At 63.2% G+C, this 13,311-nt stretch overlaps 1 protein-coding gene across 10 annotated transcripts in view; it reads right to left on the bottom strand.

The window, feature by feature from the left end:
- The window catches only part of VAV2 (vav guanine nucleotide exchange factor 2), a 177,556-nt gene that overhangs the window by 29,256 nt on the left and 134,989 nt on the right, over nt 1-13,311 (bottom strand). For all 10 annotated transcript variants that reach the window (XM_027966124.2, XM_060413729.1, XM_060413731.1 and 7 more), the window contains exons 6-10: nt 10,463-10,561; nt 8,724-8,792; nt 8,037-8,137; nt 1,341-1,440; nt 359-454 (exon numbers count right to left, since the gene is read on the bottom strand). In XM_027966124.2, the coding sequence (XP_027821925.1) occupies nt 359-454; nt 1,341-1,440; nt 8,037-8,137; nt 8,724-8,792; nt 10,463-10,561 (465 nt within the window). The remainder of the gene's footprint in view (nt 1-358; nt 455-1,340; nt 1,441-8,036; nt 8,138-8,723; nt 8,793-10,462; nt 10,562-13,311) is intronic.

Below are 13,311 nucleotides of genomic sequence, written 5' to 3'. Positions count from 1 at the left end.
ATTTTATTTTCTCGTACTAATCTGAATCGTAATGTTCCCGGTGTATTAACTGACAAATACTCGTAATACATATAAAATACTGCATAGCTCCTGATACTTATTTTACAGTTTTTTTTTGGCTTGCTCCTCTCGGCATGTGGGCTCTTAGTTCCCCGATCAGGGATCAAACCCCCAGGCCCCCTGCACTGGTAGTGAACAGTCTTAACCACCGGCCACCAGGGAAGTCCCTGTTGTACAGCTTCTAGACAGTAGGCGTGGGCGGTTTCCTCTGCTTGTTCGTCGGTCAGCCTGGCCCGTCTGTGGGCCCCACCGCACACCCTGGGCTCTGTGGTCCCTGACCCGCCCCGGCCCATCTCACCTTGAGGAGCAGGTGGTATTTGAGTACCCTCTGCATGGGGACCACCAGCAGGTCCTGCAGCTTGAACTTCCCATCCTGGACCTTCAGGGTGCATTCCTGGGTATCGGGGGAGCAGCAAGTGGGTTTAGAGCATCCTTGCTCAGGGATGCCAGACCCCAGCACCCCCATCCCCCAGCTTGGGGAGGAGGGCAGACCCGAGCCCTGAACCACAGCCCGGGTGTCCAGTGTGTCTCTGGTCAGGCTCTCAGACACCCTCCCCACCCGGTATGTGCAGAAGGCAAGGGGCCTGCCGCGCCTCGCAGCCTCAGGGGTCTGCAGTGGCCACCTGGAGGTGGATTCTGAGCGACCCCTGGCCTGGGGTCTATCCGAGATGCTCAGGGGAGCCAGCTCACACTAAGGGGGACCACCTCAGGAATGAGGGCTCCCAGAGGCTGCCTGGATACACAGGGGCAGCCGGCCTCTCCAAGGGGCGTGTCACCTCCCAACACTGCGGGAGAAAGGGGACATGCCACCAGGATTCACCCTGGAAACCATCCAAGCAGCCAGATACAACCCGGGAAGCCCCGTCTCTGTGAACCGCCTGCTGCCCAAAGGTGGCAGGAGTCTGGAGAGGAGCTCAGGTCGGGGGCTCGAGGGGTGAGACTCGCAGGGCTGGGAGACTCCATGGCTCCCAGCAAACGTCCATCATCTGGGGGCCCCTCAGGGTCCAAACAGACCAGGGTCAGGGGTCAGTCGTGGCCCCCCGCTAAGCCATATCTGGTCCTGGGGCCCTGCCACAGCTGCACCCAGGGGACCCAGGCTGGCCCGGGCCTGGGTCAGTGCCCTCCCCCGTGCACTCTCGACCCCCAACAAAAGGCAAAGGAAAGACACTCATTGGCCAAAAGCATCTACAAACATGCCACATCACTGCCCCGTCCCCACCTTTCCAGGAAATGGGCAAGAGGCCAGGGATGGGCGGGCCCGGGCGGGAAGCCCCCAGTACCTCGACTTTCTGTCTGAAGTCCTCCTTGCTGGCCAGGAGCTGGTTCAGTGTGTTCTGGGCATGCTCCATGTGACTGCAGTACTCCCCGTAGATCAGGAGCCTGGGCGGTGGGCACACACACACAGGCACACAGAGACACACAGAGACACACACACACAGACACAGAGAGTCACAGACACACAGACACAGAGAGACACAGAGACACACACACACAGACACACACAAAGACACACAGACACACACAGACACACACAGTGACAGAGAGACACACACACAGACACACACAGAGAGACACAAAGAGACACATACACAGAGACACAGAGACACGCACAGAGACACACGGAGAGACACACACAGAGACACACACACACACACACACACACACACACACACACTTGGTGTGAGTCGTTCTGCTTTCATGACAAGCCACAGGTCTCTCCGCCCGACAGCTCCTAGCGAGTTCTCTCCGTGAGGCTGTGTTCCCTCCCTTCCCTGCCCCGGAGAAGGGCTGCCAACCATGGGGGAAACAGGCACCCGCCTTCCCCAAACCTTTCTACTCCAGTGATTTGCTATTAAGCTGAGAGTTTTCACTTGAAAGTTGATTAAGACCCATCATCTCCAGAAGCAATCAGGGGCTGGAGACCCAGAGATCTCCGTGCAAGCTGTACTGGTCCGTAAGGCAGGGCCGCCCCACATCGAGGGAAGGCTTCGTGGGCAGCAAACGCCCTGCCCACAGGCCAGCAGGCACTGCCCACGTTGCCGGGCACAGAGGCCCCCCTGCTCCTCAGCAGCCCCGACTCCCTCCCGGGCCCTGCAGACCTGCTCCTGAGCACCTGGAGCCCGGAGCCCCCGAGCGGCCAGCCTTGGGGCGCCCCCTTGCCTTCCGCCCTCCCCCGGCTCACTCAGCCCAAGGTTCTGGCGGTCAAAGTGTGTGGGCAGCAGGTCCCAGCCCTGCCCTCCTCACCACACGCCCCTCACATCGGCCAGTACAGCTGCAGCCTTCCTGGCCAGAAAACGTCTACTCGTCCATCAACACCCTGCCCCGCTTCCTGCTCTGTGTCCCCGCCCCTCCCCAGCCCCGTCCTCCAGCCTGGTGGGGTCCACAAAGGCGACTGGGCCCCCTGCCCGCCACCAGCTCTGAGCTCCAGGGGCGGGTCTCATTCCTCCCCGCGTGCCAGCATGCAGCCTGGGGCCCCCGCTGGCACGGCCCTTACACACTCGGCTGTGAGTAGCCATGTTCATCGGTAAACAGGTGACTAGTGGAATCTGAGCACGGCCACTTACAGCAAAGACCAAGGGACGTACCCACGCCTGCTCTCAGGTTCACTTACACGCGCATTCAGGCCCTGGGAAGTGATCAGACTCCCAAGGTCACCAGCAAGGGAGTGGCCGGGCCGGATCCCACAGCAAACCCAGAACCCACGTGGCTCCTAAGCCCAGTCTCCCCAGCCCGTGGGGAGGCCTCTTCTGAGTCCAACAGCCAGCACTCCAGGGCCACCACCCCCCCCCCAACTGCAGAGCAGAGCTGTGGCTGCACACACACCCCGCCTGCGACCGCAGCTGGCCCCACTGAGGCGGGAGGGTTCTGCTCAGGGACTCAGCTGGCCGGCCGAGATGCTCTGTCCCGGGTGGGACAGCGGTCCCCAAAGGCATGTCTGCCAGGGGCCTCAGGATGCGACCCTGGAAACAGGGCCTTTGCAGAGGTAATCACAGCCCACAGGGTTGTGGTCAGATCACACTGAACTAGAGTGGGCCCCACATCCGAGGACAAGGTCCTTATAAGAGACAAAAGGACCCGGAGACACAGAAAGAAGCCGAGTGAGCATGGAGAACAGACTGGGGGCTGCGGCCGTAAGCCAGCAACATCTGGGGCCCCCGGGCGCTGGGAGCAGCAGGGAGGCCCCTCCCCGCAGCCTCCAGAGAGGCAGGGCCCAGCGAGACCAGTTTTGGACACTGGCCTCCAGGCCTGAGAGAGAATTAGATTTCTGATGTGTTAAGCCTCCGAGTTTGCGGGAATTTGTAGCAACAGCCCCCGGGACACTCATGCTGACCCCTTGGCCCTCTGTCCACACCACAACGACGTCCGATCACCAGCCCCAGGCCAGGTTCCCTGGGCTGCGGAGTCTGGGGGCGGTTTGACTCTTCCTTGAAAATCCAGAGACACTGACAGGATGTTCTGAGTCTGTTGGAGGAAGTCGGTGAAGGAAGTGAAGTTGATGGGCCTTCATTCAATCCATAAAAATCTACTGCTGTTGAGTAAAAGTCTCTGAAACGGGGGAGCAGAGCATCTCGGCCGGCCAGCTGAGTCCCTGAAAGCAGAGCGACGCGGGCAGGGAGGGCTTCACGGCTCACGGTCTCTCGGGAGTGCCCGGGACACCCCGGGAAGGCGGCCTTCTCTGACCCGGCCTGACGCACCCTCGCCGGACATGGCTCAGGACATGACGTCCGTCACAGTGCAGAAGCGACCCAGAGGACTAGGCGCTCCTGTCAGGGAGGAAACGGACTGGTTTGTCTCTAATGTGGCCTCCTCCCCCCTAACATCTGTCCCCACTGACCGCGGCCGGAGCGCCAGGCCATCCTCTGAGCCAGCGCGGTCACCTTTCCGGCCCCGTCAGCAGCTCCATGTGGCTCTGCACCAGGGCTGTGTTATCTAGCCCGGAACGTTCAGTTGCAGCCCCGTAAAGGGAAGCATGCGGGCGTCTCCCAGAAGCACTGATGGCCCAGTTCCTTGCTGCGTCACTTCTGCCTCAGCACACACGACCCCAAACGCTCAGGGCGCCGGGGCCAGGCCCGGGGGTGTAGGACACGCTGAACCCCCGCACGCCCAAGCCCCACCCCCTCCCGCCCTCAGCTCCCCCATCTGGGAAGGAGATGCGGAGAGTCTCAGAAGTCTGGCCTTTCCAGCTGAGGGTCCAGGGCAGCCCTCCAGACAGGGCGGCCACGTGAACCCTGTGGGAGCTCTAGGTGGGTCGAGAGGGCTGTCCCCACGCAGGACCACCCAACCTTGGGCTTTGAGACAAGGGGTCCCCAGAGACCCTGCCCCCGTGAATGGAGATCACAGTCAGGGCGCAGCACCATCCACCTGACATTGGAGCCTGCAGAAGCCACAGGGCACGGAGGCCCTCAGCCGCCCAGGACCCCTCTCCAGACGCTCACGGAAACCCCTGGGGTCCTGGGTGGGGGGGGCCTGCCTTTCTGAATGACACCCTCCTAGCAGCACTTGTGCAAAGCCCCACAGGGAGTCCCTTCTAGAAGCCAGGACTCCTGCCCTCCCACTGGGCCACCAGCTCAGAAGTCGGGCTCTGGGCCACCTCGGTCAGCCCCAGCAATAAATACAAACAGTCTGACTTTAATGTAAACCTCTCCTGAGAGCCTGTCCCTCTGGGTGGGACAGGTCTCTTTAGGCCCACGTGGTTAACAGGAGTATCTGCCTTGTCTAAGGAGCAACACCACATTAATGGGAGTATAACCTCCAGAAAGAGGGAGGCGATTGTCCTCTGCCACTCTGCACACCACGCTCGGAGGCCACCCCATTCTTCATCCGCGATGAGCTGCCAGGATCTTGTCCCTTGAGTTGCTCAGTGGCTTTTCCTGCCCTCAGCTAAAAAATTCTGAATCCCTCTCTCAGCCTACAAGAACCTGAGATTTCTCCTGAGAAAGCTGCCTCTATACCCCCTTCATTCCTGCTCCCCTGGCCTCTCCCAGTTTCCAGAACAGAGCTCCCGGCTCCCACCAGGGCCTTCCCTTCAGTTTCTGCTGCCCACACGGCCTCAGGGTTGATCCTCTCTCACCCAGGTCCTCGGGGGCCCCCACCGTCGGCTCCAAGTCCCTTCCCCACGTCCCCCTCCCCCTGCTCTCATGCAGCTCATAATAAGTCTTGTCTGTGGACTCATTCCCAGGGAGAGCTGAGCCAGCTCTGTTCACCACGATGTCCTCGGCCCAGAGTCTGAATGCCACACACAGCGGGCACTCCATAAATGCTCAGGTGCTGCACACACTAGGCACTCCATTAATGCTCAGGGGCTGCACACAGCAGACACTCCATAAATGCTCAGGGGCTGCACACAGCAGACACTCCATAAATGCTCAGGGGCTGCACACAGCAGACACTCCATAAATGCTCAGGGGCTGCACATAGCAGGCACTCCATAAATGCTCGGGTGCTGCACAAAAATGTTTGTGGAGTCCATAAGTCAGCAAACATCAGTGAACATCAGGGTCATCGCTGACTCAGAAATTGAAGGGAAGTGCCAGAAAAGGCGGACGCTGGGTGGGCGCAGCGATTTGGCCAATACACTCTGATGACACACAGCCAGCTCCTCCCACAAAGGGGCCCCAACAAAAGGACCCAGGTCCCCGAGGCCTTGCAGGGGGTGATGGTCCGCAGAGATCTTAGTACCAGGATATGCTCGGCTCACTGCCTTTCCCCAAGGTGGAAACATCCGTCATGTCCTGAAGAAAGGAGGCCTGGGAGCGGGTCAGCCCGAGGTCGTGCGTGGATGCGGGTGCTGGGTCTTGCTCATGGGCCAACTGGACCGTGGGGGCCAGGCAGCCACGGCCTGGCACGGAGGATGAGAAGGGTCTCCGGGAGGGCACACCATTCATCTAGGGCACACACCTGCCCTTGAGCTGGCTTAACGGGCCCAGAGTCCCGCTTCATCCATAGCCGCCCCTGCTCAGCCGAGGCACGGCGCAAATGAGGCACTGCGCCCGCCATCTGGGCGAGGGTCAGGTCTGAAGCTCAAGTGCGCCAGTGGGGCACCGTGACATGGGCTCATCTGGCACAGTGGGTTGCATCCAGGTGAGAGGAGAACCTTGCTGGGGGCAGAGGGTGGGCTAGAGAGCCGGCCCGACCCCCGGCCTCCATCTGCGCATCCTCGCCTGGGCCAGCCAACGGGCCCACACCCTCTGGTCCCTGGAGGAACCCTGTCCGCTCCCCTCCCCTTGCACGCACGTTTACACGGGCACTGGGGCTCTCTCGCGGCTCCAGGGAGCCCCCAACTCTTGGCCCCTGAGAGAGCAGGTTCAAGGACCCTTGCCTGCTCAGGGGGGCACAGCACCTTGCCCGGAGCTGGATGCGCCTGGGGAGGCACCTTCAGGGGGCCCCAGGTGAAGGCGCCCTGCGGTGGCCATCTGGGCATGAGGGTTACGAGGGAGCTGAGAGTCACCTGGCGGACGACTCAGGGGAGCCTCCTGTAGATGAGGGTGACAAGAACCCAGGGTTCCCACCAGCCCCTGGGGGGCCTCCTACAGCTCTCAGGACCCCTCCTCAGACCCCGGGAATCGGCATTTTTAACGAGCTCCCATGGCTTCAACGAGCAGCCAGGTCTAAGCACCATGAAGATAAAACTCTGTGGGCTCGTCCTCCAAAGATTCCATGATGGACAGAAAGCAAGGCCCCGTCCCCTGGTGGATCTCCTGGGGTTTCAGTGGCTAAAACCGCTGTCTCCCGGGGCCCCCGTAGGGCTGGCCTCTCGTGAGCCCCCTTCACATCACCACATCACCTGGCTTCGTCCTCGTCAGCATCTCGCCCTCGAGAGCCGGCAGCCGAGGTGTGAGGGAGGGAAGCAGAGGCCCACATCTCTGCTGGGATGGCAGAAACATCCTGACAGCTGCCCTCCGCACTCAGCTAGAAGCTTCCAGAATCCCGATTCCATGCTCCCCCGCCCCCCCGCCAGGCTCCAGCAGGCCACCTCCGCACCCCCTCCGTCAGCTGGGGTGACAAAACAGAGGCTTAAAGCCAAGAATGAAACAGATTCAGAGGCCACACGATAGCAGTGTAAAGACCAGGCGCTGCACTGACTCCTGAAGCTGTCGCTCTCCCCCGACAGCCTGGATCCCAGACCACGGCTGTCACGCCAGGCACGTAAGGGGCACAGGACTGCAGGTGATGCTGCTGGGCTGGAGGCCGGGGCCCTCTCTGCATCCAAACCCCGTCCAACCGCCTGGGGCGGGACCCGGAGGAGAGAAGCCGCCTCGTGTCCTGACGAGAGCATCTACACCCCCTCAGCCCCATGGACACTTGCCCCGAGGCTGCGGACGCTCAGATGGGAGCCGGGCGCCACTGGAAGGCCCAGTGCTCCGTGCTTTTGGACCCAGAACAACGGTCTCCCCAAGTTCAGGGCCAAAGCTGGTTTACGCCAGGATGGCCACGCATCCGCGCCCACAGCTGCTGCCTGCACCCCGCCCGGCCTCCCGGGCTCGGCCCCTCCACACAGCCGGCTGCCGCTGCCTTCAGTGGCTGGGGACCAGGCCCGGCCTCTGGTCACCCGCACAGCACCGAGGGGCACAAGCGCCGTCCTTGCCCCTGAGCAACTGATAAAGAAGTCCAGGTATGGCGTTCTGGCAAGGAAGCAGGCGTGTGTCCTCCGCCCGGGGCACCCGGAGCCCCTGAAGCCCCTCCCTCAGGCCTGCAGGGGGGCTGGTTCCTACAGCAGCAGCTTCCAAGGCCATGCCCACCAGGCTCAGAGCCCGAATCCCCTGGCACCGGATCCCCGAGGGCCCACAGCACAGCGGGGAACCTGACGGCAAGAGGGTCCCTGTCCCTCCGGACCCCCAGGAACAGAGGCGAAGGGGCTGCTAAGGCCCCCGTGAGGCCCCTCCCGCCCAGGCTGGGAGGGCAGGGAGGGCAGTTTCCTCAGTTTACAAGTGAGGACAGGGCGGAACCGGAGGCGCCCCGAGGCCCTGTCCGCTCACCTCTCCTTGAAGTCCAGGAAGACCTTGGCCAGCGAGCCGCCGCCTGCCATCATGGACACGTCGATGGCCCTCAGGAAGCTGTGATGCACCTTGATCAGCTCCTGGGACGAAAAGCAACTGCGTGTGAGCAGGCTCGGAGGGCGGGGCTGGGGGTGCAGAGGCTCTGGTCAAGCCTCTCGAGGCTGCTGCTGGAAGGACGTCCACGCGCGGGCCGGGCGCTGGGTGCCCCCCCAGGTGCGGTCCACTGCGAGGCTCTGCAGCCGGCCACAGCCGCACCAGCCTGTCCAGACACACCGCGGCCAACCCCAGGCAAGCCCTGGAGCCAGACCCCACCGGCACGCTCGTGATCCACCCGCTGGGTGAGCGAGTAAAGGGGCTCACGGGCTCTGAGGGTCGAGTCTCTCCTCCGTGGAAGCGGGGCCCAGCCCCGGGGAAGTGTGCCCACTCCAGGGCAGAGGGGCGGCCGCCACCCCCATGTCCGTGTTCAGACCCCACAGGGCAGTGAAGCAGCTCAGTGTGCTCAGAGAGAGGGAGGGGACCACTCCCCTCCACTGCTGAGAAAACCTCGTGGGCCCTCGAGGACCTCTAGGGTCCAGCCCTCCAAGACCCCTCAAGTTGGAGCCCGCCCGACGTCGCAGCGGGTTAGGGAGGTGGCCCCCACACAGGGAGCCCGGGCAGGACCCTCACCTCCAGGTTGATGAAGATGGCTGCCATGTCCGTCGGGCTGAGCACCAGCCTTAGGGGCGCCATGTAGTTCTGCAAGAGAGAAGCCTTCATTGCACCCCGGCCTGGAGCTGGCAGGGAGGCGGGGGTGCTAACGGCCTCACAGGGTCAGGTGTCCACAGACGGGCTCTCCGCGGGGCGGCCACTCAGCCCGGCACACAGCAGGCTCCATGCCTCCCGGAGAGCGTGGGCTTTCTGGGGAGACCCGAGAGCCACTCTGCGGGGCAAGCCCAGAGTGGGCCGGGCGGGGTCCGGCCTGGGAATCAGTGTGAGCACTGGACCCCCACCCTGCCAAGGTGGGCACAGCTCCACGGGGGGCCCCCTGCATGTGGGGCTGGACTTCAACCCCAAGGCAACCAGGGTGGGCTTTGCTGTCACTGTCTGAGACATTTGGGGGAAATGAGGCTCCCCTGGGAGGTGAGGGCATCACGCAAGGGCGCACGTGAGGACAGAGACACTGCGTGAGTCTCTCCCGGCATCAGGTCCTCGGCCTCTGCTCCGAGTGTCCCCCCAGGCCTGTCGTCAGAAAGGCGCACTCCAGCCCCACTCGCCACAGGAGCAGCCTTTAGACAAGGCGCCCACATGTGGAACCGGCCCCGGAGGCCCCCCAGGGAACGGCCGGCCACCCTCCCTGCCCACCGCAGGGTCCCAGCCGCCTGGCCCTCTCCGCGGCCGCTGCGTGAGCAGAAGCCTGTCCCCCTGCGCTCGTGGTTGCGGGATGCACCTGAACAGTTCTCCCCTTCTGGGCGGCGCCCCGCTCTGGGACTGCTTCCTCCCCTGAGACCCAGCTGGGGGGCTGGGAAGGGTTACAAACACCATCGTCCCTGGGGGCATCTCAGGACTCCTGGCTGGAGGCTCCTGTGTGCCCCGAACAGTGGGGACCCACCTAGGGATCCCCAGGACGGCTACACTTGGCCCTACTCTGCAAAGAAAGCGGGCATGGTCTCTCCTGAAAGCAATGTCGGTACTTTCATGCCTCTAAGCACTGCTGTGAGGGTGTCAAGTGACAGGGAAACGGCTCGGAGCCAGTGGTCACAGGAAGCGGGGAGAAAGCCACCTGTGTCCTCCAGGAACCGGGTAGGCCGGTGGGGAGACAGCACTGATCACACCATCTGCCAGCGGGGCTGCAGAGACCGCCAGCATCAGGCCCAGCAGAGCCCCAGGTACGGGGCGCTCACAGCCACCTACGGGCCGGCCCTGCTGCGCACCCGGCTGACAGAGGGCAGGCTGAGTGCAGACAGCGCTCAGTGAGGCGGTGCTCACAAAGCTCACTCAGTGCCCGGCCTGGGTGATGGCGTATGCAGAAGGCGTTTAGCTCTGGGCTACGATGCACCCAAAAAGAGCCGAGCTCAGCACATTTCAGGAGCAGAAGCGGCAACGATGCCCAGGGTCAGGCTGGAAGGAGCGGCAGAAACAAGCTCAGGACGGTCTCGGGTCCGAGCTGAGGCCGAGGGGTGGGAGGCGGGGCCCAGGACTCCCAGGAAACTGGCCTGGGCAAAGCCCACAGCTTGTGTGGGGCCACAGCCAGCGTGGAGCCAGAGGCCAGAGGACAGGTGAGGGTGCTCTCCGGATAGGCGGGGGCAGGGGTACAAAGCTGAGAGGCCCCGTGTCCCCCTCCCTCTGCCACCACTGCCCGGAGCCCCTGCCTGGGGAGAGGCCCCCGGGAGGCAGGGGCCCGGGGCGGCCCCAGCGGCCACGCCCACCTTCTCGATGTCCTCCAGCGTCCGGTAGTACTTGGCCTCGGTCTCCTGGATCTCCAGCAGGCAGCAGTTCCTCTTGTCGTCCTCCGTCATGCCCATTTTCTAGGGGAGGACACAGGACGTCAGCCAGGACCCTGCTGTGCTCCACGCTCGGCTGGGGGGTCGCCGAGTGCGGAGCGGATGCGATGGGGGACGGCACGCCCCTCCCCTCCTTCCTGGGGACGGGGACCCTGAGGCCAGCGCAAGGGGCATGGCATGACCCTGAGGACGGTGACAGCAGGTCCCCACCAGGCTGGCCACCCCCTCCAGCACACGCAGCAGGCGGCGCATGCTTAAAGCGCCCACTGTGCGCACGGGGAGAGGCTCTGACTGGCTCCCTGGGGACTCACGTCCTCCGACCCACCATCCCAGACTGTCAGCGCCTTGGAGAAAGGGGCCAATCCCTGGCAGAGCCAGACGTCCCAAATACCCAGCAGTCTCCGACTCTGCAGAGCTCAGAGCCCATTGGCAGGGGTCCCTGGGACAGGCCCCTATGGGGGCCCTCTAGGGCAAGACTGAGCAAGATAACGCGGCCACAGGGGCCGGGGAAGGAGCCGCGGGGGGATGACTGTCAGGGGTGACTGTGGACGGTCCAGGCCTTCTCCTTAGGTTTTCGGCTGAGAGAATACTGGACGGGCGACATACCGGCCATTTGGACTCAAACCCGACTGGACGTCATCCTTCTTTTCCAAGAAACGCCCCAGGGCCTCGAGTGGGCTGGCTGGGGCCACAGTGCTCCAAAGCAGCCTGTCAAGTGGGCACATGACCCAGGCTCCTTCCCAAAGCCCGAAGCCCTGCTCAGCCTGGGAACTTGGTGTTCAGGGCCCACGACCCCCTAAAACTGCATCTAAGAATGTGGAGACCGATAGTGTCTCCCCGGGGAGGGGTCCCGGGTTGTTGCAAAGAGGATTGAGGCTTCCTGAAGGTGCAGGAAGACGGAGCTGGCAGACCTGAGCCGGGGCCTCCCCTCTGCCGGCCACTTACCTGCATGTATCTAATCTGGAAGCGTGCGGAAGAAACAGGAAAGACAGTTAGCAGTGCTTGCTCTTACTCAAGCCGAGCTTGGGGAGGCCAGGGAGCTCGCTGACAGACACCGGGCCCAGGGATCACGCCACACCCGCCACCCGCCGAACGCCAGCCCAGCGAGATGGGAGGACGGCATTGGGGCGGGGAGAGACCGGGACGGGGAGAGACCGGGATGGGGAGAGACTGAGACGGGGTCGGACTGGGATGGGGACAGACAGGATAGGGGACAGAGTGGGATGGGGTCAGACTGGGAGAGGACAGACTGGGACAGGGTCAGACTGGGGCGGGGATCAGACTGGGATGGGGACAGACAGGATAGGGGACAGACTGGGATGGGGTCAGGCTGGGACGGGGAGAGACTGGGACGGGGTCAGACTGGGACGGGGTCAAACTGGGATGGGGACAGACAGGAGAGGGGACAGACTGGGACGGGGTCAGGCTGGGACGGGGACAGACTGGGACTGAGCGGGTGACACCTTCCCCCATCCTGGGCCAGGCTCTGCGTGGCACCTGCCATGCCCTGGCTTTATCTTCCTTTAGAGACATCACTACCCCCTGTACCTTCCACTCAGACTGTTCAGATAGCTCCAGACATGATGGGGAAGGAAATAAAGCCAGCTTTTGTCTCTGGGGACCTGCCATGTGGCAGGAGGCCCACCCTGCCTGGTGGACCAGTGTGAGCCCGGTGCCAAGCCTGGGGAAGCTAAGCATCACTGGGCAGGTGGGATGCCAGCCTGTCCCCAGGACACAGGCAGGCATCCCCCCAGCCCCACAGATGCCCGGGGTTCTGTATGTCCCTTCAGGACCAGAGGCAGCAGTGGGTCCTGGGGTTTCTGTGGGCCAGGGGCGGATGCGGTCTCTCAAGAGCCAGCTGGGGGGGGGGGTGGTGCCACCGCACCCACATGCCCTTCCCTGACCCACGGACACCCGGCTTCCAAAGACTGGGGAGTGAGCGGGCCCCAACCTCAGCTTGCTGCCAAATGCAGGAGGCGGCCCTGCCTTTCAGACCAGCTCCAGGGAGGCGAAGGGGAGACCTCCCGCCCCCCGAGCCCACTTCCCTGGAAGGTTCAGGAGCAGGACTGCCTGGGCGGAGGGGCAGACCTGGGGTCACAGACACACCCCTGATTCTCTACAGCGAGATTCCTGGTGATCGTGCAGAAGGAAATCCACCTTCAGACCCTCAAGGGGCAAAACGAGAAACCTCTCCTGGAGTTGGGGCTGTGAGCTGGCTGCCAGCGTCTCGGCGCCTCCCGGCAGAGGCAAGGCCTCTGAAAGTCCTGTTTCTGCATCACCAATGCTCAACCCCACACTGAGGGAAAACACCAAAACTTGCTTCCCTGCATTTCTTTGGTGAAAGCAAATGGCAGCAAGAGCCTCTAGGGTTGTCAAGAGGCATCTCGCCCACCCCCAGGAGTCTGGGGGTATAAGGTGGCTGGAGTCCACCCCACTGGGTCCCCGTCTCCCATCCTGGCCCGGCAGGACCCCCTCTCCAGCTGAGCAGCTGCACACACAGGCGTCGAGGGGTGACTGCCGATGGCTGGAAATGAACACCCCTGTGCGCGAAGGTGCCTGGCTGGCTGACTGAGCACACAGCGCCTCGTGCCTCTGCACAGCGGGGCAGGGGTCCAGCGGCCTGAGGTCAGCACTGAGTCTCCACCCCAGGCTCCCCGGGCAGGAGGGACTCGGGGTCCTGCACGCCTTCTGGGGGAGAATTCCACAGCAACGTGCCCAGGACGGTGGGGTAGCGGAGGTGGCACCTCCCAGTCTCCCAGGAACATTTCACGGGA

The sequence above is a fragment of the Ovis aries genome, chromosome 3 (assembly GCF_016772045.2).
Source record: "Ovis aries strain OAR_USU_Benz2616 breed Rambouillet chromosome 3, ARS-UI_Ramb_v3.0, whole genome shotgun sequence".
Lineage (NCBI taxonomy): Eukaryota > Metazoa > Chordata > Mammalia > Artiodactyla > Bovidae > Ovis > Ovis aries.
This window is presented reverse-complemented; position numbering and strand designations above follow the sequence as displayed.